Here is a 24,921-nt window from a genome sequence, read left to right on the forward strand (position 1 = left end):
ACATTCTTATTAAATGTGTTTAAAGCTTTTGTTTTTTTATCCAATGTCTTTATTGTGTTTTAAATAAAGAGAGCATTAAACAAACCATACAGAGATATAATTTAAAAAAATTATATATTAATGAAAATAACACCACTCTTATAAATTGACTTAACGAGTATCTATTTTTATTGAAAAATAGATAATTTTATCACTTTACAATAAAAGAAATTCATACAATAAAAACATGATTGCATAGGATAAAATTGAAAAGATAAAACCAAATCAAATTCAATTGAATTAAATAATTATTAAACCAGAGCAATCAAACTAAATATTATTAGTTTAAACTTTGTTTTGTCCTAAACCAAAAACCAAAACAACATATGGATAGTCCCGGGCAATCTGTTAATCATTGAACAGGAATAATATTTTAGAACAGGATTATGCAGAGCTTTTGTCAGGAAGTGGCTGAATACCAAAAAAAAATAGATGAGTAAGCATAGGTTTGGTATTGATTTGGGACCCAAAAGAAGTAGATAGAATTTGACTTTGAAACAGTGAAGTAATTAAATTGTAAAGTATATGGTATATGAGGTACATTATAGTGTATATATATGTATATATATGTGTGTGGTATTATTCTCCAAAATAAGTTACACTTGAATGAATAACGACAATATAAATTGATGCATCCGGGTGTTGTTGGCATTGATCAAATCAGTGTTTTATAAGATGTTTGGTTTGGTGGAGAATTGGATTTAAATTGAAATTGGTTTAAGAAAAGGAAATAAAAAATTGAACAATGTGATTGGAGAGAGAGAGAAAAAGAAAAGTGGCATAAAAGGCAAGAAATGCAGTGGTGGTTGTGGTGTGAGTAATATAATAAAAATAGATAAGAAAAGTGAAATGGAGAGTGTACGGGGCAGAGACAGACACATGGGTCCACCAATGATTTGGTATGATGGGCATTTGATTCCGTGGGAAGTAGATGATTGTGGAGCGTACAAAGTTGGGAGTGATAGATAGAAAGATAGATGAGGATTCAGCATTCAGAATTCAGCATTCAGCATTTGAGATTAAGTTTCGGTGATGTTTCTTTGTTCCTACCGACCATGTTGCTTTCCCCTGTTTCTTTTTTTCTTTTATAAATTATCATTTTTCCACATTTCTTTTATCTGCTTTTTCCATCAAATTTCAAACTCAATTAAATAAGTTTAAAATAGATCTGGCCGTAGGAGTTGTTGTTGTTTTTTATACGAGGAAGAGAGTGAGCATATTATGGTTTTATGTTTTTTTTTCTTTCTTGAATTTGAAGTATGTCTGAGGTGAGCATGCGTACCAAATGTCCTATTCAAGGAAACAATGGCTTACTACAGTGCAGGGTCCACTATGCCAGTTGCCACACGTTTTAGCCCCAACACTGTTTCATATCCATTCATTTTTTTTATTTCTTTCTGCACTTTCTTCTTTAATCGGTTAAGAGTAAGAATATCAAAACAAGATTTAATTCCCAACAAAATATTCTCTCTCTATCTCCTTTCTTATCCTTCCTTTTTTCCTCTGCTCCCAACATAAATCAATGTTCCAATCAACACCAACCAAAAATAAAATTAAATCCAATAAAAAACTATATCTAATCTTTTAAGAAACAATTATTCGTTTTAAATATTTTTAAAAATCTCTTTCCGTTTAAAAAAAACAATATCCCTGCAAATATTAAAATATAAACAAAATAAATATTTGCCAATAACATTTTTTTTAATCAGCAATAAAAATTTAATAAATAGGAATACTCGTGGGGTACTCCAATCCATGTACAAAAAAATCTCTTATGCTAGAGAATAAGATTTACAGATAAAAATGATCAAAACCTAGTCATATTCTGCTCATATAATAATTCTAATAAGCTTAAACCTATTTAAAAACATCAGGATATCAATACATAAGTCAAATTATCTATCAAGAAATCCAACAACTTAGTCCAAATCCAGAATATAAGCATATCAGCTCAAAAGAAATATTTTGTCTCCTTGCTATCTATCGCAGTTTTCCAAGCATCCATTGTGACTATAGTTGTACCCCAAGGAAATTTCTCTCATGCAAATCGAGAATCCAGCCAAAAGTAGAGAAAAGACGTTAATCATGTAGTGATTTTAAACATTCATATACATTAATTCACCAATCAGAATAAGAGAAATTTGACTTTGGAAATTTATAACTTACCCTTGCCCACGCCCTTACTTGGACCAAAGCAAAAATTTCAACAGGATCCACCACTGCATTATTGGAAATTATCTTATTCCTATGGTTCCAAATTTCCCAAATAATGAAAATTCACATACATTTCCAAACACAATTTTCCAAGTAGTTTAGACTCGTAAAACCTATTTGTTCGAAATGTTGAATAGCATTATCACAATGTACAAAACCTCTAGCAGCCCAAGCATCAAACATATACCATACTTTAGAAGTCACTTTACATGTGAAAAAAAGATGATTTAGTGTTACAAACTCAAACCCACACATAACACACATCTCCCTCTCCCCTCCAACCTGAAATTTGTGAATAACTTTAACAATATCAACAACAATTATCGTCATGATAATTACACACCAACTATAATTCAGGTTAAGAGCACTCAATTATTTTCTAATTCAACCTCATTTGATGTTAGATTCTCTATATTTTAAATTTGATTTGGTGTGCTGGTTTTTTTTTAAAGTAAACTTTTAACAGTTATGTATTAGTAATGAACTTTTAAAAATTTAGTGTTAAAATGTACATTAATTTAATTTTAATATTTTTCAAAAATAAAGTTAATATTTTCTTTAGTAAAACCTTTGAATTATGTGTAATATCATCTATTTTTCTTGAAAAAAACCACTGCATTAATTTAGTCTTGTTCCATATATTTATAATATTTACGAAATCTTCTTTCACTTTAAACATACATTCATTTAAGTTTCATATTTTTTTCAAAAATAAAATTAATATTTTCTTTACTAAAACATTTGAATTATATATAATATCATCTAGTTTTCTTAGAAAAATACCATTACATTAATTTAGTCCTGTTCCATATATTTCAAATATTTATCAAATCTTCTTTGAGTTCAAATAAATAAGTTGAACAATTTTTTTACTAAATAAAAAAATATATTATTGAATATTATATCATACACTATATATATTTAAATTAATCCAATATTATTTTTCAATTAGACCAAATAACTACTATAACCCTATGTTTTTATACGTCTTTTATCTGAAATTCATCTAAAGTTTTTAATAAAATATACTTACATTAATGAATAAGTATATTTTCAATCATTATTTTTTTATAGACAGAGTTGATTATTTATTCAATTAGTTTCACAACTGCATAGACAAAGAACTAATTTACCGCCTTTTAAAAATTGTCTGTCTCCTTACACATATTCCGCGTCTCAGTAAACAATTATTTTACTTCTATTTTTACCTGTTTTAATATGAAATAATTCACTATTAAATTGTCAAATCAAATCACACATATTACTTTAACTTTTATTGTTAATAATTTTATTTAAAAGAGTTTTTGTCAGCCTATTTTATATATGCCAAATTTTATTATAATAGAACCACATCAATAAAGTAATAAATTATTTATATTTTTTAAAAGTATATATTATATTAATTTTTATTTTATATAAATGAGTTATCGAATAATTTTGTATTAGTGTAAAATTTTGAAAATATGATATGTGAAAAAAATGTAATATCAATGTAAATTTTAAAAACACATATAATTCAATGGATAGTTGTTTAAAAGTTTAATATTTAATAATAAAAGTAGGAATGATAACGTGGGTTGGGTTGACCCGTCCCACGTATAATATGTGGGTTGATTTTATTGGTCAGCGGGCTATGCATTAGTCTGCATAAAAAATATTTTTTTAAAAAAATATTTTTTAAATATAAATTTTTGATTTTTTTATTTAGATGGATTAGATAAACGATCTCATATTATTATTTTCACGACATATGTATAATAAAATATGAGTAAAAACTTCAGAATATAAAATACATAGACTTTCGAGGTTATAAAATCTGGAAGTTAAGATTTGTGTTTCAAATTGTACCAGATTTAAGATTATACAATCTAGAATACAAATTTTGTATTCCAGATTGTAAAATTTGAAATGGATAATTTTGTAAGTTTTTTAGAGTACGAGATTGTATGAGAAAATTATGGGAGTGCAGAAATTTTTTTTTATAGATTTTTAAGTTATGTGAATTATGCAGACAAACCTACACAACCCTATACTTGACCCACAAAAAATGCAAATTATATAAGACATACTTAAACGGATCATCAGATTGGAATAAGTAACCACCAGGTTGTTTTTCCTCAACGGCCGCAAGTCAATCCACACACTTTATCCCACTTTATCATCCCTAAATAAAAGTTGCACACATACAATTCTTATTTATGTGTAATTTTATTTTATTAGCTTGACGATAATTTAAAGGGTGTATTTACTTGATATTTAAAAAAAAATTGTAATATATTTTTCTTTAAAAAAATGTGGTGTTGGAGATCCCACATCGACTAGATATTAGAGCCTTTTATAGTATATAAGTGAGTGCAAACCTAACCTCATTGAGCCCGATTTTATGAGGTTGAATTAGACTTAAAGTCCATTTTTTAATATGTGGTGGTATTCAATTAAGATTCTTAAATATTTAAAAAAAATCTTATAGTGTTCAATTAAGATTTTAAAAAATAAAATAAAATAGAAATTATTTAGTATTCAAAACCAACCGATATAAACAGAGTAATCCATTCTATTTTCAAACGCTTTTCTATATCCAAGAAAATGATTTCCGCTATTTTTTTTAGCAAATTGATTCACGCGCCTTTTGAATATGTATCTAATCAATTTCTAAAATTTTAAATTTGTCTTAAATTGATGGAAATTTAGAATAGATTTTTTGTGTTCCAGACAGAAATGAACCAAAATGAAATTGAAAAACCAAAATCCTATTTGGGAAAGACAAATCCATACATTTTAGAAAACAAAATCAAGAAACATGTTTTGGAAGGCAAATTCTCCCTGGCCCTCAATGGTTCTTCTACACCTCCACACATCCACATGAAATACCAATTTTGTCCTTATTTAAAATTTTAAAAACCTATTTTTCTTTTAGCCTCATATTGTATTCTTTCATTGTACAATTCATTATATATGTAAATTCAGGTATACATACCAAATTGTGGTATTCATTTTCTAATAACATATCAAATATTATAATTTGATATGTATTACTACATCTGTTTGACATTTATAATCGGATCATTATCGGACCACCCACTTCATACTATATTATCGGACCACCCACTTCATACTATATCATTTTAAATGGAGAATATTGATAGAACTTTTTAACTATGTATTTATTTCTTACCCTTTATATATCAATTTATGTTGTTTTTCCAACTAAATTCTTAAATAAATTTTATTTGTTTCCTTATTTTATTTATGTATAGTAGTTCGGTATGATAATAATATTTTATTATAATTAGTTTCTTATCGAAATAGGAGATTCATAATAACAAAAAATTATTTATTATTTTCATTAACGATACTTTGAGTGAGTATTCATGTATTAGTAATAACATGCACTTCTGTTGTATCTAATTTTTACTTTTATTTTATTTTTATTGCAGATGTACTTAAAGAAATAATGTTACATTAAGTAATTTATTTAATTTATTAATATTATAATAAATATAATATTATAATTTTTATTATTGTATTTTGTTTTATAAAATACTCGTGCTGGAGCTTAGTTAAAATAAAACAGAAGAAGGTATGTTTTTTGATGAAAAAAGGAGAGACATATTTAGTAAAGTAATAGCTAGCAGTCTATGGACATGCACAACTCCTTAAAAAAGTGGATAGAGAATATTACTGGACTTAAAAAGTGCTACCATTTATAACTGCTCCTTATCTGCAAACTTTTATCTGATTATGCCTTTGCTAGTAGAACTCGGAATATTCGGGGGAAAGCACTACAAAGAAATTTTTTTGAGTTCCTACTAAGTCGCAGATTTCTTTTGGACCTCTATATTATAAAATATATAATACCTTTATAGTATCAAAATAAAAAGACAAAAACTAATAATGTAGTCAATGTTCATGGAATTGTAAGATGATATAGGTATATTAGAGGATAAATATTATATTTTAAATTTTTAGTTACAACTACTTTTTCATATCAGTTATAACTATTGTTATAATTGTTCTATTAGTTATAGTAGCTCGTTTTGTAATGACTTTTCTATTTTATTTTTTTATTTTTTTATGTGCTATATATATAAATAGAGTACTCAGTAATATGAGTATGTTATTTGATTAATGAATTTTTTTTTTCTTCTAAATAAGATATAAAAACTAATATGGTATCAGAGCTTCTAAGAGTTTTGAGTCATCTCTTTTGTTTCTCTATTCTGCTCCTTATTCTTTCATCATGGCAAGTCAAACCTTAAATCATCTTACTAATCCCTCCGATTCATATTACCTCAAGTTTTGTACATATTGTGGTAGAAATAATCATATAGTGGATACCTGTTATCAGAAACAAGGTTTTCCACCTGGTTACAAATTCAAGAAGGGAGCAACGAAATCTGCTGATATGGCTGCATCCGTTAATGCTAAGAAGATGTTACTCCTTTCGAGGCTAATCCACCAAATTCTAACATTCAGATTTCTCAAGAACAACAATACAACAATTCAATGGCTTTGATCCAACAATCATCTTCTCAAAGCTCTGCTTTGAATCATATTAGTTCATCTCAAATCAATTAAGCCAAATTAGGTAAGTTTTCTAGTCACTAGATATTAAACACATGGGCTACATATCATATATGCTACAATAAATTTCTTATCCATTCATAGTATTTCGCCTGTACTAGTCTTTTTACCTAACGAAAGCCAATTAAGTGTTAATCAACCTGGTACAATTCAAATATCTCCCTTACTCACTTTGACTGATATTTTATATGCACCTTCATTTCACGTCAATTTGATTTTTGGTTTTTGGTTTTTGATTTTTGTTTCTAGATTGACCAAAAATCACAATTGTTTAACCATTTTTCATCCTTTTATTTCTTTTATTATTCAAACTTAACCATGGAGAGTGATTGGTACAACTAAGAGATCACACAACCTTTATTAACTAAGGACTTCTAGTATCCATCAGGTGTCACAAACAAAAATTGGGACGAGTAGACTTGACCGTGAGAGTTCATGTCTTCATAATAAGAATGCCAACATCAATAATATTGTGTAAATATATTTTCGAATGGGACATTTGTCTCATGATAGGTTGAAAACTTTATCTTCATATTACTCAAATATTTTCATAGGTTTTGTTCATCCTTGTGATATATGTCATTTTGCTAAACAAAAGCAATTACCTTTTCCTTCTAGTTTTACTAAATCAACTCAATTTTTGGATTTGCTTCATGTTGATATATGAGGTTCTTTTAATCATGTTTCTATTGAAGGGTATAAATGATTTTTAACTCTTGTAGATGATTTTACCCAATATAAATGGATTTGTTTAATGAAAACTAAAGCTGAAACACACACTTTTACAAAATTTCATCAACATGATTGAAAATCGGTTTAACATTCATTTGAAAGTATTAAGAAGTGATAATGGCCTCGAGTTCCTTATGACTGATTTCTTTAATAGAAAATGGATTGTTCTTTAAACTAGTTGTGTGGAAACTCCACAACCGAACAATGTTGTTGAATGCAAACATCAACATATTTTGAATGTCGCTCGTGCACTGATTTTTCAGTCTCAATTACCTCTTTATTTTTTGTCATATGCTGCCAAACACTCTGTTCATTTAATTAATAGAACTCCTACTCCTCTTTGACATGATAAATCACAATATCAAATGGTTTATAATGAAATACCAGATTTATCTCAATTTGGTTGCTTGACTTTTGCTACTACTAGTAATGTTCAAAGAAGAAAGCTTGGTTGTAGAGCCATAACATGTGTTTTTCTCAGTTACAAAGATGAGATTAAAGTTTTTACTCTTTTTAATATGAATCAGAAAAATATTTTTGTGACACGCAATGTTATTTTTTATGAAAATAATTTTTCTTTTTATAAGCATATCATAGATACCAATTTGGACACACATGATGTGTTTAAGCATTTGTTTCCTTCTATTTTTGATAATGATATTGTTGTGCCTACATCTGTTAGTGATATTGTTTTTGAAATTGTATTACCATCCAATCTTCCTACTAGTGATTCTTCTAAACCATTACATTTACTTGATATTGATGTCTTACAACACCAACATTCTGATCCACAACCTTTATATGTTCGAGTTTCTACTCGTCTCAAACAACAACTTGAATACTTGAAGGAATATCACACTACATTCTTCTCTTCAAAAAAATATTACTAATCATTCTTCAGGTACTAAATATCTTATTCAAAAGTATCTCTCTTACCATAATTGTTCTCCTACATATTCTTCTTTTTGTCATAATATTTCTTCTATCCAAGAACCTAAATCATTTAAAGAGGTAATACAACATGATCGTGGGAAAGAAGCTATGCAACGTGAACTTGATGCTCTTGAGTCTAATGAAATTTGATCTTTGGTGGATTTGCCTCCTGGAAAGCGTCCTATTGGGTGTAAATGGGTTTTCAAAGCTAAGCATAAACCAGATGACACCATTGATAGGTACAAGACTCGTTTGCTTGCCAAAGAATATACTCAAACCGAAGGTATTGAGTATTTTGAGACTTTCTCTCCAGTAGTTAAAATTACTATCATCCGATTTATTTTGTCTTTAGCAAGTGCTAAGCGACGGATTCTTCATCAACTAGATGTGAATTATGATTTTCTTCATGGCGATCTTTATGAAGAAATTTACATGAATCCTTTTGCAGACCTTACTCTTTCTCATCCAAAGCAAGTTTGTAAACTAAGAAAATCTTTATATAGGCTAGAGTAGGCGAGTAGGCAATGAAACTCAAAACTAACTCAAACTGTAATATAACTTGGATATGTTCAAAGTACAAATGATCATTCTTTATTTATTCATACAAACAATCATACTTTTACCGCTCTATTGATATATGTTGATGACATTATGTTGGTTGGCAAGAATCTTCAAGAAATCCAACATGTTAAAACTCATCTTCATAACTCATTTAGTATTAAAGACCTTGGTACTCTTTGCTATTTTTTGGGATTTGAGATAAGTCGTTCACCTTCTGGTATTGGTTTTAATAAACAAAAATATTATTTAGATATTCTTTCTGATAGTGGTTTATTGGCTTGCAAACCTGCCAACAAATTTGCCACTTCTCTTATGGAGCCATCTTGTCCCCTCTCTGAAAGTGAAGGTTCATTACTTTTGAATTCAGGTGAATATAGAGATTGATTGGACGTTTGTAATATCTTACTCACACTAGGCTTCGTATCAGCTTTGTGGTTCATAAGCTCAGTCAGTTTATTTCAAATCCACGAGAACTTCATATGACAACAACTCTTCGTGTATTACTATATTTGAAAGGATGTGCTCTTAGTCTATTCTTTTCAAATAATAATCAATTTTTTATCAAAGCTTTTTCTGATTCGGATTGGGGAACTTGCATTGATTCTAGAAGGTTTATCATTGGATATTGTGTGTTTATGAGAAACTCTTTAATTTCATGGAAGTCTAAAAAGTAGTATATAGTGTCCATATCTTCTTCAGAGGCAAAATATAGAGCACTAGATTCACTTGTTTGTGAACTTCAGTGGTTACAATATCTGTGACATGATTTGCATACTAATACTTCTGAATCTTTTGTTGTTTATCTGCTATATGCATAGAAAAAAATCTCACGTTTCATGAGAGGACGAAACACATTGAAATTGATTGTCATCGTTCAGACTAAACTTCAAGAAGGTCTCATTCATTTAATTCCAATTTCTTCCTCTAATCAAGCAGCTAAAATGTTGATCAAACCTCTGCATCCTCGGTTATTTCGTGACAACTTATCCAAGTTGAACATGAAAGATATACATGCTTCAACTTATGGGGCGCTATTAGAGGATAAATATGATCTCATATAATATTTTATATTTTCAGTTGTATAACTACTATTAGTTATAACCCTAAACCCTATTAGTTATAACTGCTCTATCAGTTATATTTTATATTTTATCTTTTTATGTGCTATATAAATAGAGTACTCAATAATATGAGTAAGTGTGTAACATTATTTGATTAATGAAATGCATCTTTTTCTTTCTCCCTTTTCTCTTTCTTTCTCTAAATGAGATATATAAAACTAGTAAACCTCACATTATAAGTCGATTTTATAAGGTTGAATTAGGCTTAAAGTCTACTTCTTAATGGTATCAAAGTCATCTAGAGTCTATCTTAGCGAGTGTTTGTTGGGCTTATCAGACCACCCGTTATCAGGTCGTTATCGGATCACCTATAATATATAGTCTCACGCACAAGTTGGTAGTCTCGATATGAGAGGGTGTGTTGGAGATCTCACATACTAGAGATTGTGACATTTCATCATAGTTTATAAGTCGGTTTTATAAGGTTGAATTAGGCCTAAAGTTTCCTTCTTAATAATACATTTTAGCTTAAATTAGTACTCTAACATGGATATTTCTTAATAATTTAATTAGTAATTAATTTAGAATTAAAAATAGTTATTAATTAAAACTTTAATAATTAATGTTAGATATCAATTTAAAAATTATAATTATTTATAATTTTTGTTAATAATTTTTTAGTTTACAGAATTATATATAACTTAATGAATATAATGATTAATTATTTTGAACCTTAATAGTTTTGTTCTAATTATAGTATTCTAGCTAAAAGTTAAGAAATTAACACTGGTAATAATGAAAGAAAGATAATAATTGATATGGTTTGTTAGTTAGAAGTAAAGAAGTGAAGATAGAACCAAGGAATTAAACTTTGTTTAGTGTAAAAAAAAATTGGACTAGAGAATTAAGAAGTGAGTAAGTTTACTCGTATTTTATTACCTTGTTTTTTTAATCTAGTTTTTTAATTTTTCTTCAACTAAGTATATTTGATTTGTTATTTATCCTTATATATTCCATTTCTCCTTTTCTCCTTGTCTTTGAAGAGAAGCTGAATCCCACGTGAAAATGTCAATTTAAAAAAATACTCCAACTATATAGGGGGCCTATGCACGAAGTGGGTAATTATACTATAAGAAAAAAAAACAAAATTTAAGAAGATTTGATTCCTATATTCCAAGTAAGGCACACCACAATAAACATTATGCAGAATCGTATATAGGAGAACAATTTGATTAATTTGAGTGAGGAAAATCAGTAAAGATGGCATTTAACACATAAAGTTACATAGTGAAAAATTGAAAGAGGGATGGTTGATTAAATTGAAAGCATGTGGTGCAGGGTGAGTGAAATAGAGGAGTTGGATATTTGGAGTGGTGAGAGGGGGAGCATGGATTGGCCCACTCCAAGTCCCTTTTGTAAGACTTGCTGGGTGGAGTGGAGTCTCACACATAACATTACCATAATGCTTGCGTTTAAAACTAGTGAAAGCAAAGAGAGCCAGCCATGTCATGTCAGACCCCATTACTAAGGTTACTGTGACTCTCACGATTCAAGAGCAGAGAGAAAATTAATAAGGAAAGAGTTTTGTGTTTGGTCCCACTCAGGAACACTTTGAGAGTTGGATATATAATGCATGTAAATTACACAAATAGTCCATAAAATGAAAAAGACGGACTAAATACATACATAGATACCAAGCAATAGCAGTTGTGATTCGCGGTTATATTAGTATTAAACAGAATTTACTCACGAAAATAACTATATATATATATATAACGGTTATTTATCTTAGTTGCATTCTTACATGCAAACACAAAGATTTATAAGAATCATTATGGTAAATAGTTGTATTCTTAAATGAATTACACATCGGTTTTAAAAATCATTTTACAGCATATAAGAATGCAACTGTTTATCATAATCATCCTTATAAATCGACATTTAAGAATGTGGTTAAATAGCTGTCTTTTGGACATAAGACTATGTGTACATCAAATGTGACTAGAAAGTTGACGTTTTAAAGTGAAAATAATTATCCTCTTTTAACCTTTTTAGCGCTAAACAAATCTACTTTGGAATCATCTTAATTTGACATCAAAACAACAACTATCAAAATTAATAATTTTATTATTTATTAATCCGTGAATAATATCTACAAATATATATCCCTAAATAATAATTTTAAATTTGTATACATGAATAATACTTACATGTTTATTTTTTTGAATATTAGAACAATAAATAATATTAATAATAAAGATAATAATAGTATTAACAATAATTATCATATTATTAATAGTGACATGAATAATAATATTATAAATATTAATTAATAATAATAATAATATTGTTATTCGTATGATTTTTATTATCAGATTAATATGATTAATATTAACTATCACTATAAGACATGGTAAATTAAACTATGAATAGATATTTGTAGTTAAATTTTTCTATGAATATTAATTCATAGATAATACATATAGATAAAATTAACAATGATAATATTTATAATATTATTAATAATATTAATTATAATATAAGTAATAATAATAAAAATATTAATAATAATATTATTATTATTATTATCAAAAATATATATTTTTAGTATTATATATGGATTTAGAGTTTAGGACTACATATAATAGATAAATTAATAATAATACTAATGATAATATTATTATTATGGTTTCTATTGTTAATATTTTATTATTATTAATATTAATATTGTTATTAGTTAGTATGTAATAATTTTTGTGTATTACTGAATTTACTGACGAATACATGTTCGTGGATAATAATGTATGTATAATTTTTGAATTTATTTTTGGACACATATCTATAGATAATAATTTGTATATAATACTAAATTTATTTACAGATATAAAATCTGTAGGTTATAGTCCGCATGTAATATTAAATTTACATGTAAATACAAAAATATGTGGATAATTTTAAATTTTTTTGTGTAGCATACAATAAGATTATTTTCATTTCTATTATTGTATGTATGGATCATACATATCTATCTTTATCATTTATTTTTGTATAATATCATGCAAACAAAATAAAAATAAATATAAATTGAATTGATTTTAACAATATTACATCAATTAATATATCTTTGTAAACCATTAAAGTGTGATCTCATATCTCGACTTGTTTTTACAAGAGGTAATAGGAAAATTATTTAGATTTTTATTGAAACTCTTTTCATTTTCACGGACTGTGGCCATGCATTAATTATGAATTCGATTGATATCAGGTCAATATCAATTCTATCTAGACTTTACCGACATAATCCTGACTTAGGTCAAAACGATACGTACTCGATTTAGTCGGACGATACACTATGTAAAAAAAAAAATTGAATTTTACATATTTTAATAGTTAATTTTTATTAACAAGATAAGACTAGGAACATGGTTAAAACTCAAACCTAGAAGCAAAATCGAAGTTTGAGCGTGTTAAAACATCTAAACTAAAAAAAAGTAGTTAACTAAACTTAATTAATAATTATCTACAAAAAAATATTTCGTTTAGTTTTTCAAAAAACTTAATTACTAAAATAATAGTTCAGCGAAAACTTAAATTATTATGGGAGTTAAGAAAATATATACATAATCATGCACCACGTATTTTTGAAAGTCAATAATTATTTAAGTGAAATCTCAATTTTATTTTTTATTTGTTTTTTTTAAGTGCGTCTCAAATATACATTGTATAAAAAAATGAAAATTTTCGTATATTGGAAAATTTAACTTTTATTAATGGGTTGCTTAATTCCATATTAAAACTTTGATATTTATATTATTTATAAATATAATTTGTTTATTAAGTGTTGATGGTGGTGTCATTGATACATTGGATGAATTTGACTTCAAAGTGAAAGTGAAGGAAAAATTAAGATAATTATTGTTTCTTTAAAAGCATATTGTTCAAGTGATGAAATGATTGTTCAATCCGTGTTAAGGTGGTATTTATAGTTTTGAGAATTTATAGATTTATGTATATGTGTTACGATAATCAAATAGGTCACTTAAACATCAATTATAGCGTAGGTGAAGATTTTAGAACATGTGTATGTTGCTAAGCACCATAGTTGATTTGTGTGTGAGTGAAAAAAGACGTTCCTAAAGTGACATGATGCTATTTATAATGAATTTTGTTATTTTTTCATAATGATTCCTCAAATCCTAAACTTTAAATCCTAAAACATAAACCTTAAACCATAAACCCATTTAAACATATATATATATATATATATATATATATATATATATATATATATAGTGTACATGTGTTTCTCATTATAATATTGATAAATTGATTGTATGTATGATGTGAAATGTATATATGCATGTGTGTGTAGTATAGTGATATCATTATGACATATAGTTCTTTATGAGTTTCTTCTTGAGTGTGTTGGTGACCTTTTATGGATATATGTGGGATACTTAGTGTCATGTCTTAGGTGACATTATTAAACATGTTAGCTCATTAATGCGAGAAAATATCATGAATTCACTAGTGATCTAATTACACAAATTAAGATATAAGATAATGAGAAGTTTATGCATCAACTTAGAGTAAATGTGTAGACTACCTTGATCAGATGACAAATGTAAATATCTAATAAAACATATTTAATATAAATATGAGTGTTTTACATTATAAAATGTGACTAATAATTTCAATATTTTGTAGCAATATTTTAGTTAAAATTATTTATTAAAAGTGTTATGAGAAATATCTTCATATATAATATGTAAACATATAACTAATTATACTTGTTGATATACGTGTGTTGTATATTTGTTATATTATATGTAAACAATAAAATAAATGATGTACATGTTGTGTGTGAGTATATATATATATATATATATATATATATATATATATATATTATTTTCACAATTTAGGATAAATGTAATTATATGTTACAAATAATAATGGTAGAGTTTATATAGTAGTTATTTGAAAAAATACATAAAAAAAGGACATCAGATGTTTATTTATGTAATTACATTGAATAAGATATTTAGTTTTTGAAAAATATATGTATTTTACTTTTTAATCAAATTCACCGTACAAGGGTAGTTAAAGTATTAAAGATAATTTTAAAATTAAAAACATTATGTTAATAAAATGGGAAACAATAGTTATTTTTTTAAAATTAATTTAAAAAAAAAAGTTTAACAAATAAAATAAAGAAATTTAATTACTCATGTAAATTATGTTAATTTAATATTTAAGAGTACATCATGCAAAATTAGGGTTAAAATTACAAAGGTTTTAACCATATTTTTTTTAAAGAATAATATTAATTTAAACATAAAAATCTCATTCATATATATATAATAATAATAATATATATAGTCTATTCAAACTTTCCTGGCAACTAGCCGACACTAGTGGATTTATTAGAATTGAGTAGTGGATTTTAGATAAGCATAAGCATGTTGTATAATGCAAACAAGTTATCCCAAACATCCTTGTTCCAAATTCACAAAATAAAAATTGTAGTGATACGCTGCACTCAAATGTAAACTGCAGGCGATGCAGTTTTCCTTTTGACGGCTCAAACTATTGTTGTCAAATTTAAAATATTTTTCTTAATTTAAAATGAAAGGTGTAGATTATGGCAATCGCATCGACACCAATGAGTATTGATTCGCCCGCGATCCTACTTGAATCCATTGACAATACTAATTACAGTATTTATTATTTTATTTATTATTACAAAACGATAAAAGGAAAAGAGAGATTCAGAATCACCTTAGGTTGGTAAATATCAGGCACGTGCTGTACGAACCCTTCTATTGTCGTCGGTGTTGTAGAGAAGGAGAAAGAGAAACAGAGAAGAAAATAAAATGGAGGGCAGCGCCGCCGTCTGCGCACGCATTCGACTAACATGCCCGATATGCCCCTCTCGACATTTTCCTTTTCACCAATCGCCCTTCCTCGTTCAACCTTCTCGCTCTTTATCTCTCAAGGTTTATCCCTTTTCCTTTCTCCTAATCTCTTACTGTCCTCTTTTATCTTCCCTAATTCATTTTTCCCTTAATCTGCAGCTTGTTCCAAATCATTTTCCTCTCAGTCCGCTCAGTCTTCTCGAAGCCTCTTCTCCTCTCAAGCCTTCCGCTACTGTATCCGAGTCCTACAGGTCCTTTCTTCTCCTTTTCATTTTTTCTTCTTTTTAATGCTTCCGTTGTTTAATCGGAATAATATTGGAATGGAACAGTGAAACGATCGATTTAACTGACATAGAATGGGACAACCTTGGATTTGGCATTCAACCCACGGATTATATGTATGTCATGAAATGCGCTCAAGGTGGAACCTTCTCCAAAGGTGAACTTAAGCGTTTTGGGAACATTGAATTGAACCCCTCCGCCGGAATTCTAAACTACGGCCAGGTTGACTTATATTTTATTTGAGGCATTACATATTCAACTTCCGATTTTATGTTGTTCAGTTTGTTGAATTGCTTTTGACCTGAAAACAATGCTTAATTTATATTTGAATTTGTTTAGGTGAACTGTGTTTGGTACTATTCTGTAATGTTCTAGAATTGAAATCCAACTAGTTGTATCCGTATTCTTAACATTTGAATTGAAGTTACCTTGTGTGTTTGTTTATTGGAAAACTTATTTCTCTTCTCCACTGTAGGGATTGTTTGAGGGTTTGAAAGCGTATCGGAAACAAGATGGGAATATACTCCTATTCCGTCCGGAAGAAAATGGTCTGCGGATGCAGATAGGGGCAGAGCGGATGTGCATGCCGTCGCCTACTGTGGAGCAGTTTGTGGAAGCTGTAAAGGATACTGTTTTAGCAAACAAACGTTGGGTAAGGGTGTTATGGAGCCCAGTCATCGCCTTAAACATTTTAGATTTTGTAATGACGTCAGATTGATTAGGTGAACTTTGGTTTCAGGTTCCCCCTCCGGGTAAAGGTTCATTGTACATTAGACCATTGCTAATGGGAAGTGGACCTGTACTTGGTCTTGCACCTTCTCCAGAGTACACTTTTCTAATATATGTTTCACCTGTTGGGAACTACTTTAAGGTATCTATTTTGTTTCATTGAAAGACATCGTCTTTATTTTTTATTGTATAAGTTTTCCAATTTCATTATCTTCTTACGGAAGTAAATAACAAATTTTGATCCAAATCCCATAGCTTAGACAAACTTGAACGATTTCTTTGAATCTTATAGCCTGGGAGCTGGATATTATGAGAATTGAGATGCAACATCAATAGGAATTTAATTGTTTATAGATTTTGCTGATATGACTGAATGGGTTGAATTTGTAGTATGAAAAGATGAAGAAAATTTGCATCAGTGTTCTATTGGTCCATACTGTTACCACCTATTTTCTTTGTGTGATTTATTTTCTACTTCTACTACATATATTAGTATAGTATCACATTTTCTTAACAATTATTATTTTCAACATAACATTGTCATACTTGTTTCTTTTTTACATCTTTTACTATTGCTATATTAAACATACTTGTGTCCTACCAGAAATTAATAAAGTATGAATTTCACCACAGGAAGGTTTGGCCCCGATCAATTTGATTGTGGAACATGAATTACATCGGGCAACTCCTGGTGGCACTGGAGGTGTGAAGACCATTGGAAACTATGCTGCAGTAAGCCAGACTGCATCCCTTTCTCCTTTCTTATTTGTTGTCCACTGTTACTTGTTCCTACATGTTCTCTCTATTTTAATTTAAATCATCAAAAAAATTTAAACTTTAGATTTTTCTCTTTTTCCAGGTTTCAATTGGTATTTTATATTTCCTAAATACTAATTGCTTTCTTGTACATACCACAGGAGAAAACTGAGGATTTTTTTTGCTGCCTTCAGTTCCTTCCTGTTAAAAATTCTATATTTTTATCGACAGAAATGACCTGTATATCAGCAATTTCAGATGCTTAAGTTATTTGTTTGATTTCTTAATTGTCATTTCTTGCCACTTTATTTCTCTTTCTTTAAATTACTTACTTTCTCTCTGTGTGAACATGTGCAATTATTCTTTGTAGGTTCTGAAGGCACAGTCTGAAGCAAAAGCTAAAGGCTACTCTGATGTTTTATACCTTGACTGTGTGCACAAAAGATATCTAGAGGAGGTTTCTTCGTGCAACATTTTTGTTGTTAAGGTATTGTACTTAATCAACTAGTTTGAATTCAAGATCACATTTACATGTGCACACACACACACATATAAGCATCATTGTTTATTGCCAGCTGTTACATTTTCATGCACTGAATTATTTTCCAACTGCCACATCTCTTTTCTCTCACAAATGCATGAATAATTTACCCAGACATGTACCTGTTGGAATAGTAAGATGAATATCTTGTAGTAGTCAGAATTACCAATCATTTAAGTATACGTGCAAATTTTCTATCGATTTCTTGAATGAGCCCCATCATCTGATTTGAAGTATCTTCTAGCTATACTTGGAAAAAATTTCAGCAATGGTAGCCTCTTGATCCATGATTCATCAACAAGTTGGTGGCTATGCTAATTGCAAACTCTCAACAACTGAAATCATCCCTGCTATGAATCTTACCTTTTGCTTATCACCTTTTCAAAATAAAGTATTTTCAACACGACTTGTAATTTTAAGTTGTATAAATCATGTTTGCTACAAGGTCAAATGTATTATTTATTTGGAGTCCAGTATCCACAGAATCCTACAAAGATATCTCATCCTCTTGGCGGCTTCAATAAAGGAATCTTTATACACTAGTCTGTACAAATTTGTTAATTTCATATAAATCTTGTCTGGACCATGAAGTTTTTCAATTTGGTATTTTCACATGTTTTCTCGAGCATGGATTTCGTTAAACTCTTGGTGCTCTTTTGTGTATTTTGTGGTTCAAACTTGTGTTGTTTTCAAGCACTATCCTTTTCATTTGAACTCACCCCGTCATGCTTTTATTATTCCTACGTCATTTCAGGGTAACATTATTTCAACTCCTGCTATTAAAGGGACAATCCTACCTGGCATTACTCGCAAAAGTATTATTGATGTTGCTCGAAGCCAAGGATTCCAGGTATTTTAAATTCCAAGTTAAGGAGTTGGTTGATGAATACTATCTACTTGATATCTTACAAGTTACAATTTTGATATTTTATATCTCAGTGAGCTATTATTTCTGAATTACTACTAAACAACCTTATCCCACTGAGTGAAATTGGCTATATGGATCATATGATGTCGTTGATCTCAGTTAAAAACTGAATTATCAGGGATATTATTCCCCAGGAATCTCTTTTAATAATTTCATTAATATCCTTGGTTTCCTTCTACCCGTTTTTACAGGAGTAAAAAACACACTATCTACTATTTTCATCACTAGCTTTATTATTGGCCTTCTTTCCTTTGCATGTGTCTAATCACTTTATCCAATTTTCATATTTTCCACAATAGATGTTACACCAATATCTTAATGTATACAATCATCCCATATAATGCCCTTTATTGTATGATTACACATTCATCTTAACATATTTACTTTTGCTGTTCTCACCTTTTTCTTCTGTCCCTTTAAAGATCAACATACACTTCCATAAAGTATAGAAGTAAAATAACAATAAGATAGAAACTTGATAGGTACTTTGCAATCAGAATGCCTCATGACTTCCTCTATTTTAACTACCCGACTTGTATCCTGTGTGTGACATCTTCATTAATTTTTCTACCACTTTGTAATATAGATGCCATGTCCATAAACCTTGAAACATGTAATATGACTTCTCCCAATTTTATGTCCAAGCTAGTTTCCTCGTGTTTTTGCTGAAGTTGCCATGCGTATATTTTGTCTCACCCCAGCTCAAGTGATAATCAATTGATTCTGATATGTGTCTCCAAAGCTAGTTTATAGTTAATCTCTTCCCTTGATTCTTCAAACCATATGCAAAAAATATACATTTAGGGATAATCTTGTGTGTCCCTACTAAGCACATTGTATCCAATACTAGATTAAACTAGGGATTTGTTACTAAACTTTGGTGTAGATGCATCCTTACAAATTAGTACTTGCCCTCGTCTTCTAGAGTTCTCACGGTAGTAGTTATCCCGTCATAAATGTTGTATAATAAAAAAATGAGCCAAGTGAACACTTTTCTTTTTCAAAGTTTTCCACAGCACTTCTCTTGCACTCAGTCATTTTTTTCCAATTTAATGAGAATTATGTATAAGAATTTTTCTTTACTTTGGTAACTTTACAACAACCCTCATAGAAGATAAATATCTTTTGTTGCAGAAAGACACCATTGACATAATTTTTCTTTTACTATTCCATTTTCTTCTCTTACTCTATACGCATTCACATTTTTCTATTATTTCATACTGTGATAAGTTATCCCTTTGTAGTTTATACAATTATAAATGTCTCTCTTGTTCTTATATATAGGAGCCACAGTGCTCTTTATCCCTTCGTTTAGGCATTGGCCACCTAAATGGTTTTTTGCTTGACTCCTATTCCCTGCTTATTTGTTTTTAATCATTCATTCTTGGCAATTGTTCCTTAATGTCACCTTGAAAATAACAGGGTAGAGGTTACAGTTTTATTTAAACTCGAGACTACGCTACTCTTTACATTTTCAAATGGCATCAGCTGCACATTTTTTTCTTAATTTCATGTTTCATCTGATATACGTGCAGGTTGAGGAGCGTTTCGTATCAGTGGATGAATTGCTAGATGCTGACGAGGTCTTCTGCACGGGAACAGCTGTGGTTGTATCACCTGTTGGCAGTATTACTTATCTTGGCAAGAGGTACGTTGTACTAATTGCGAAAGACAATTTGCATCTTGTACGTTAACAAATATGTTAACCGAGAGCAAATCAAAGACTTGTAATTTGGTAACGAAAAAATAAAAATGATCAGATGTTCGTCGTTGACCTGTGCTCCCCCCCCCCAAACCCACCTTTAAACTGAGTATTCTGTCAACCGAGTGAAACCCCTTTATGCCAATCATTGGTTATAAAAAGCCAGTTTGAATCATTGATTGACATTTTTATTTTACTTTAATTTCTGCAGGGTATCATATGGGGATGGTATTGGTGTGGTTTCACAGCAACTTTATACTGTCCTAACCAGATTGCAGATGGGTCTCACGGCGGATGAGATGAATTGGACTCTTGAGCTGAGATAAGCGCAATAGGAATAGTTCAAAGTTGCATGCTTGGCTGAAAACATATGTGCGTTTATATTTCCGAGTTCTAGAAGTTGCTTTTAAAATTTTGCTGTCATATATATGTATATGATTAGCTGCTGTAGATAGTACTGTTCGGTATATTTTATTTCTCTTGAAAGCTGTAACAAGCACGGTCGGCTCTTTCCAGCTGAAGAAATCATGTTCAGTGAATTATTTATCTTTTTGTTGGTTGAAAAATTTCTAAATAAGCTAATTGTGTACCCTGTTTTTCTTTTAATTTTTTTGGTGGAAGTAGAGAAAAGGGCATGGCATTAGTGTCTGAGCTTAGAGTAGAAAAGTAGGTGTAAAAGCAGGAATAGTTGAGGTCCTAAACATGCTCAACTGATTTTGCAGGAGTTTTTTTATATTTTACAAGCTCACGAAAACCTAAACCCTCAACCCAGGTTTTGAGCTTATGTTTCTTAGTTGATTCCTTTCCCAGGTAGGAAATGCTTCAAGTGTCCTTAGCAATGTTGTTAAAATCGTAACTCGTAGGCAGATCAGAGAGGGAAATAAAGATCGTAACTCGGGGATCGTAACTCGACTCGGAAGAGTTACTATCCGAGTTACTATATATAAGATAATTAAAAATAGACTCATAATTCATGAAATGGTCCAAATATATGACATAACTAAATAGTCCAAATACATAACATAATTAACGGAGCAGAGCAGATCGCACAGTGCGACTGTGCGACGGTCGTGGCGGAGGCAGTGCGACGTGAATGGCGAAGGCAAATGACGAAGGCACGATCGACGAAGGCGGCGACGACGACAGGTAGCGTGGTCGGCGGCCAAACGGTGCGACAGAGGCACAGGTTCTTCAAATTAGGGTTGCATTTTGGGATTAGGGTTTTTTAGACTCAAATTAGGGTTTTTAGGTTTTTTTAAAATTAAGGGGTTTTTTGGGCCGCGTCACGGAACGCGGAGGCCCATGTATCGCCGATCCAACCCTTGGATTGTTGGATCGCTCCGATCCGTTGAGAAAACGATCCAGGCACCGATCCAGCACGTTTTTAGCATGAAAGATCGTAAAATCGCGATTTTAACGATCTAAATCGCGATTTTAACAACACTGGTCCTTAGTTAATAATCTACAGTAACGTTGCCAAATTGAAAGTTAGTTGATAATGTACCATACCACAATATCTGGGTGGTTCTTCTGCACCTGATAACATTTTTGGATTTTTTTTATTCATTTTTGAAATGGATTTTCCAGAATGTCTTACATTGAGATGAATACAAGGTGCATAAGAAATTTTTAATCGAATTTATATTATTAGTTAGAATAGTGCAATCTTGTATTCGAATTACATGGCATTAACGAAATAAACTCTGCATTCAGGAATCAGACAGACTGACGGGAGCTATTTGTTCTCTTGAATTCAAATTCAACTCGGTTTATCACGGCACCCACAGTAACAAGTACAACGTATTAAACGTGAAGTTAGACCATGACATTTTACACAATCTAAGGAGCAAATTAGAGTTTCAGTTTTATTTCGTGATAGGGATGACGTTGATGGTTGGGCAGGGAAATTTTAATTGATGCTAACCTGTTCGAAGGACAGCAGCACTTTTTAGCATAAACAACTGGTGGAAATGGTTATAATGGTTTTTTCTCCCTCTGATGGTGTAATTGCAATGGTGTGGTGATTATCCAGTATTCTCACAATATTATATTTTTCATGGGTTGCCTTTTTTTTAGTTTTTATTATTTTGGTATTACGGCGTTAGACTGATGGTTTAGCCAGTTAAAAATTGAAATTTTTACAGTTCATGAGGGTTGATCATTTAATTTGAAACTCGCATTTCTCTTTTTATGGAAGAAACGATGAGACTTCTTGAAATGTATTTCTGAAAGTAATATGTTTTATTCTCACATTAAATTTTCATTTCTTTCTTTTTATTTATGTTTTTATAAATTGTGTTTTTACTTTTTTTATACATTAAATCACAAAACATACAAGAAAAAAAACAAAAAGGCTAAATGAATTTGGGGTGTTTTTTCCTGCACCCCAGTCAAATTTTTTCCTGCAGCCCATTAATTAGGTGAAGTGACCAAAAAGCCCCATCTACTTCCTCATCATTCCAGAAATCTTTTTCTGAAATATACTCTAGAAAAATTATTCTGAAAAATACATTTTAGATGTATATAATACTGGAAAGTTTATTCTGAAAAATTTGTTAAAGAATTTTTTTTATTTCAGAAATATGTTTTATGAATTCTGAAAAATGTTCTAGAAACATGAAAAAAAGTAATCCAAAAATTATTTTTTAAAAGGGGTAAAATAATCCTTTTTTGAAATTAATGGGTGCAGGAAGAAATGTATTGGGCTTTAAAAGAAACACCTTTGAGTATGGTATTTCACAGAGAAAGGTCCATCATATGATAAAGTGGCTATTATAGTTTCTTCCTGCACCTTCATAGTTTCTTTCCACACTTCCATCAATCTTTTAACTCTAAAACTACCCTTTGATAAAAAGTGTAAGTTTTTTTTTCCTTTTCTAATTTTATAATTAGTAGACTTTCTAAACTCTAAAACTTTAAAATACATTTTTTTTTTAAAATTCTAAAGTTTAGAAGATATTTTTTAGATTTAAAAATACATTCTGATTTCTAGAATTCTATATTTGAAAAAACGTATTTCAAATTCTAAAATTCAAAAGTATTTTTAAGTTCAGAAAATATCTTTCAAATTAGAAAATACCTTTTAAACTTTAGAATTTAGAATACAAAATTGTATTTTGAATTATAGAATTTGAAATATATTTTTAAATATAGAAAATACATTCCAGATTTTAGAATTAAAAAAAAAAAAGAAAAAGAAGTGTGAGTGAACAAAATAAAAAATGAACAAAGTTATCATTTTACTAATTAGCGTCATCTGTTCCTTTCATTCTATTTAGAATTCATTTTGTTTTGTCTTCTTTTCTGCTACATCAAAAGCTTGAATTTTGTTGTTTTTTTGGATTAAACACAAATATTAAACAAAGTTGATTTTATCTTAAACAATAAAAGTTAATATTATTGTTGTGAGTTTTCTTCAAGTTTGAAATATAAATTTCAAATAAAATTATAATAATTTTAGAAAAGTATTTTGATTAGTTTAAAAACGTTTAAACATGAAAGCAAGGATTCGCATTAAAATAGAAATTTATAAAAATCATTGGAAAGAGTTGTTGGTAAAAATTAAAGATAGAGATGCATGTTGCACAATTCAAAAACATTTTTTTTATATATATAAAAAAGAGAGAAGAGAATGGAGATGGGACAGAAATTGTGTGAGATAATTTGCCTCTTACAAGGTTTTTTATTAAGTGAATTCCCCTAATCAAGCAAACGAGCTAATCCAATTAGCATTATCATAAAGTATTAGCATGACTCTGAGCATTCTTGAAACGGAGAAAGAAAGAAATAAAGAATGATAAAAATGACATACTTGCTTACTTTTTATGCTTTTTAATCAGCAGTGAAATGATAACAATAAAGTAATATTGTTGGAATGAAATAAGAGGGAGAATGAAGAATTAGTTATAATGTGCTACACAGGTGTCTCTTAATCCGCAGAC

General features: G+C 29.4%; 1 protein-coding gene across 6 annotated transcripts; it reads left to right on the forward strand.

Moving 5' to 3' along the window:
* The first annotated feature begins 15,624 nt into the window (after positions 1–15,624).
* On the forward strand, positions 15,625–23,048 carry LOC137810011 (branched-chain amino acid aminotransferase 2, chloroplastic). Of its 6 annotated transcripts, none has more exons than XM_068611116.1 (11): positions 15,881–16,123; positions 16,202–16,293; positions 16,372–16,546; positions 16,800–16,976; positions 17,064–17,195; positions 17,687–17,785; positions 18,180–18,296; positions 19,105–19,200; positions 20,814–20,926; positions 21,192–21,352; positions 22,694–23,048. In XM_068611116.1, the coding sequence occupies exons 1-10, from the start codon at positions 16,001–16,003 to the stop codon at positions 21,304–21,306; spliced, it is 1,239 nt and encodes a 412-aa protein (XP_068467217.1). In that variant the 5' UTR covers positions 15,881–16,000; the 3' UTR covers positions 21,307–21,352; positions 22,694–23,048. The 6 variants fall into 6 exon arrangements, with proteins under 6 accessions (XP_068467216.1, XP_068467217.1, XP_068467218.1 ...); XM_068611117.1 differs by having other exon boundaries at positions 22,701–23,048; XM_068611115.1 differs by lacking the exon at positions 22,694–23,048 and having other exon boundaries at positions 15,625–16,123; positions 21,192–21,557.
* The last annotated feature ends 1,873 nt before the right edge of the window (positions 23,049–24,921 follow it).

The sequence above is a fragment of the Phaseolus vulgaris genome, chromosome 2 (genome assembly GCF_000499845.2).
Source record: "Phaseolus vulgaris cultivar G19833 chromosome 2, P. vulgaris v2.0, whole genome shotgun sequence".
Taxonomy (NCBI): domain Eukaryota; kingdom Viridiplantae; phylum Streptophyta; class Magnoliopsida; order Fabales; family Fabaceae; genus Phaseolus; species Phaseolus vulgaris.

Coding starts and splice junctions, on each gene's coding strand:
- LOC137810011 (XM_068611113.1), top strand. CDS start 16,001: ATGGAGGGCAGCGCCGCCGTCTGCGCACGCATTCGACTAACATGCCCG. Junction 16,294..16,371: donor ACTGTATCCGAGTCCTACAG/GTCCTTTCTTCT, acceptor GGAATGGAACAG/TGAAACGATCGATTTAACTG. Junction 18,297..19,104: donor GCAACATTTTTGTTGTTAAG/GTATTGTACTTA, acceptor ACGTCATTTCAG/GGTAACATTATTTCAACTCC.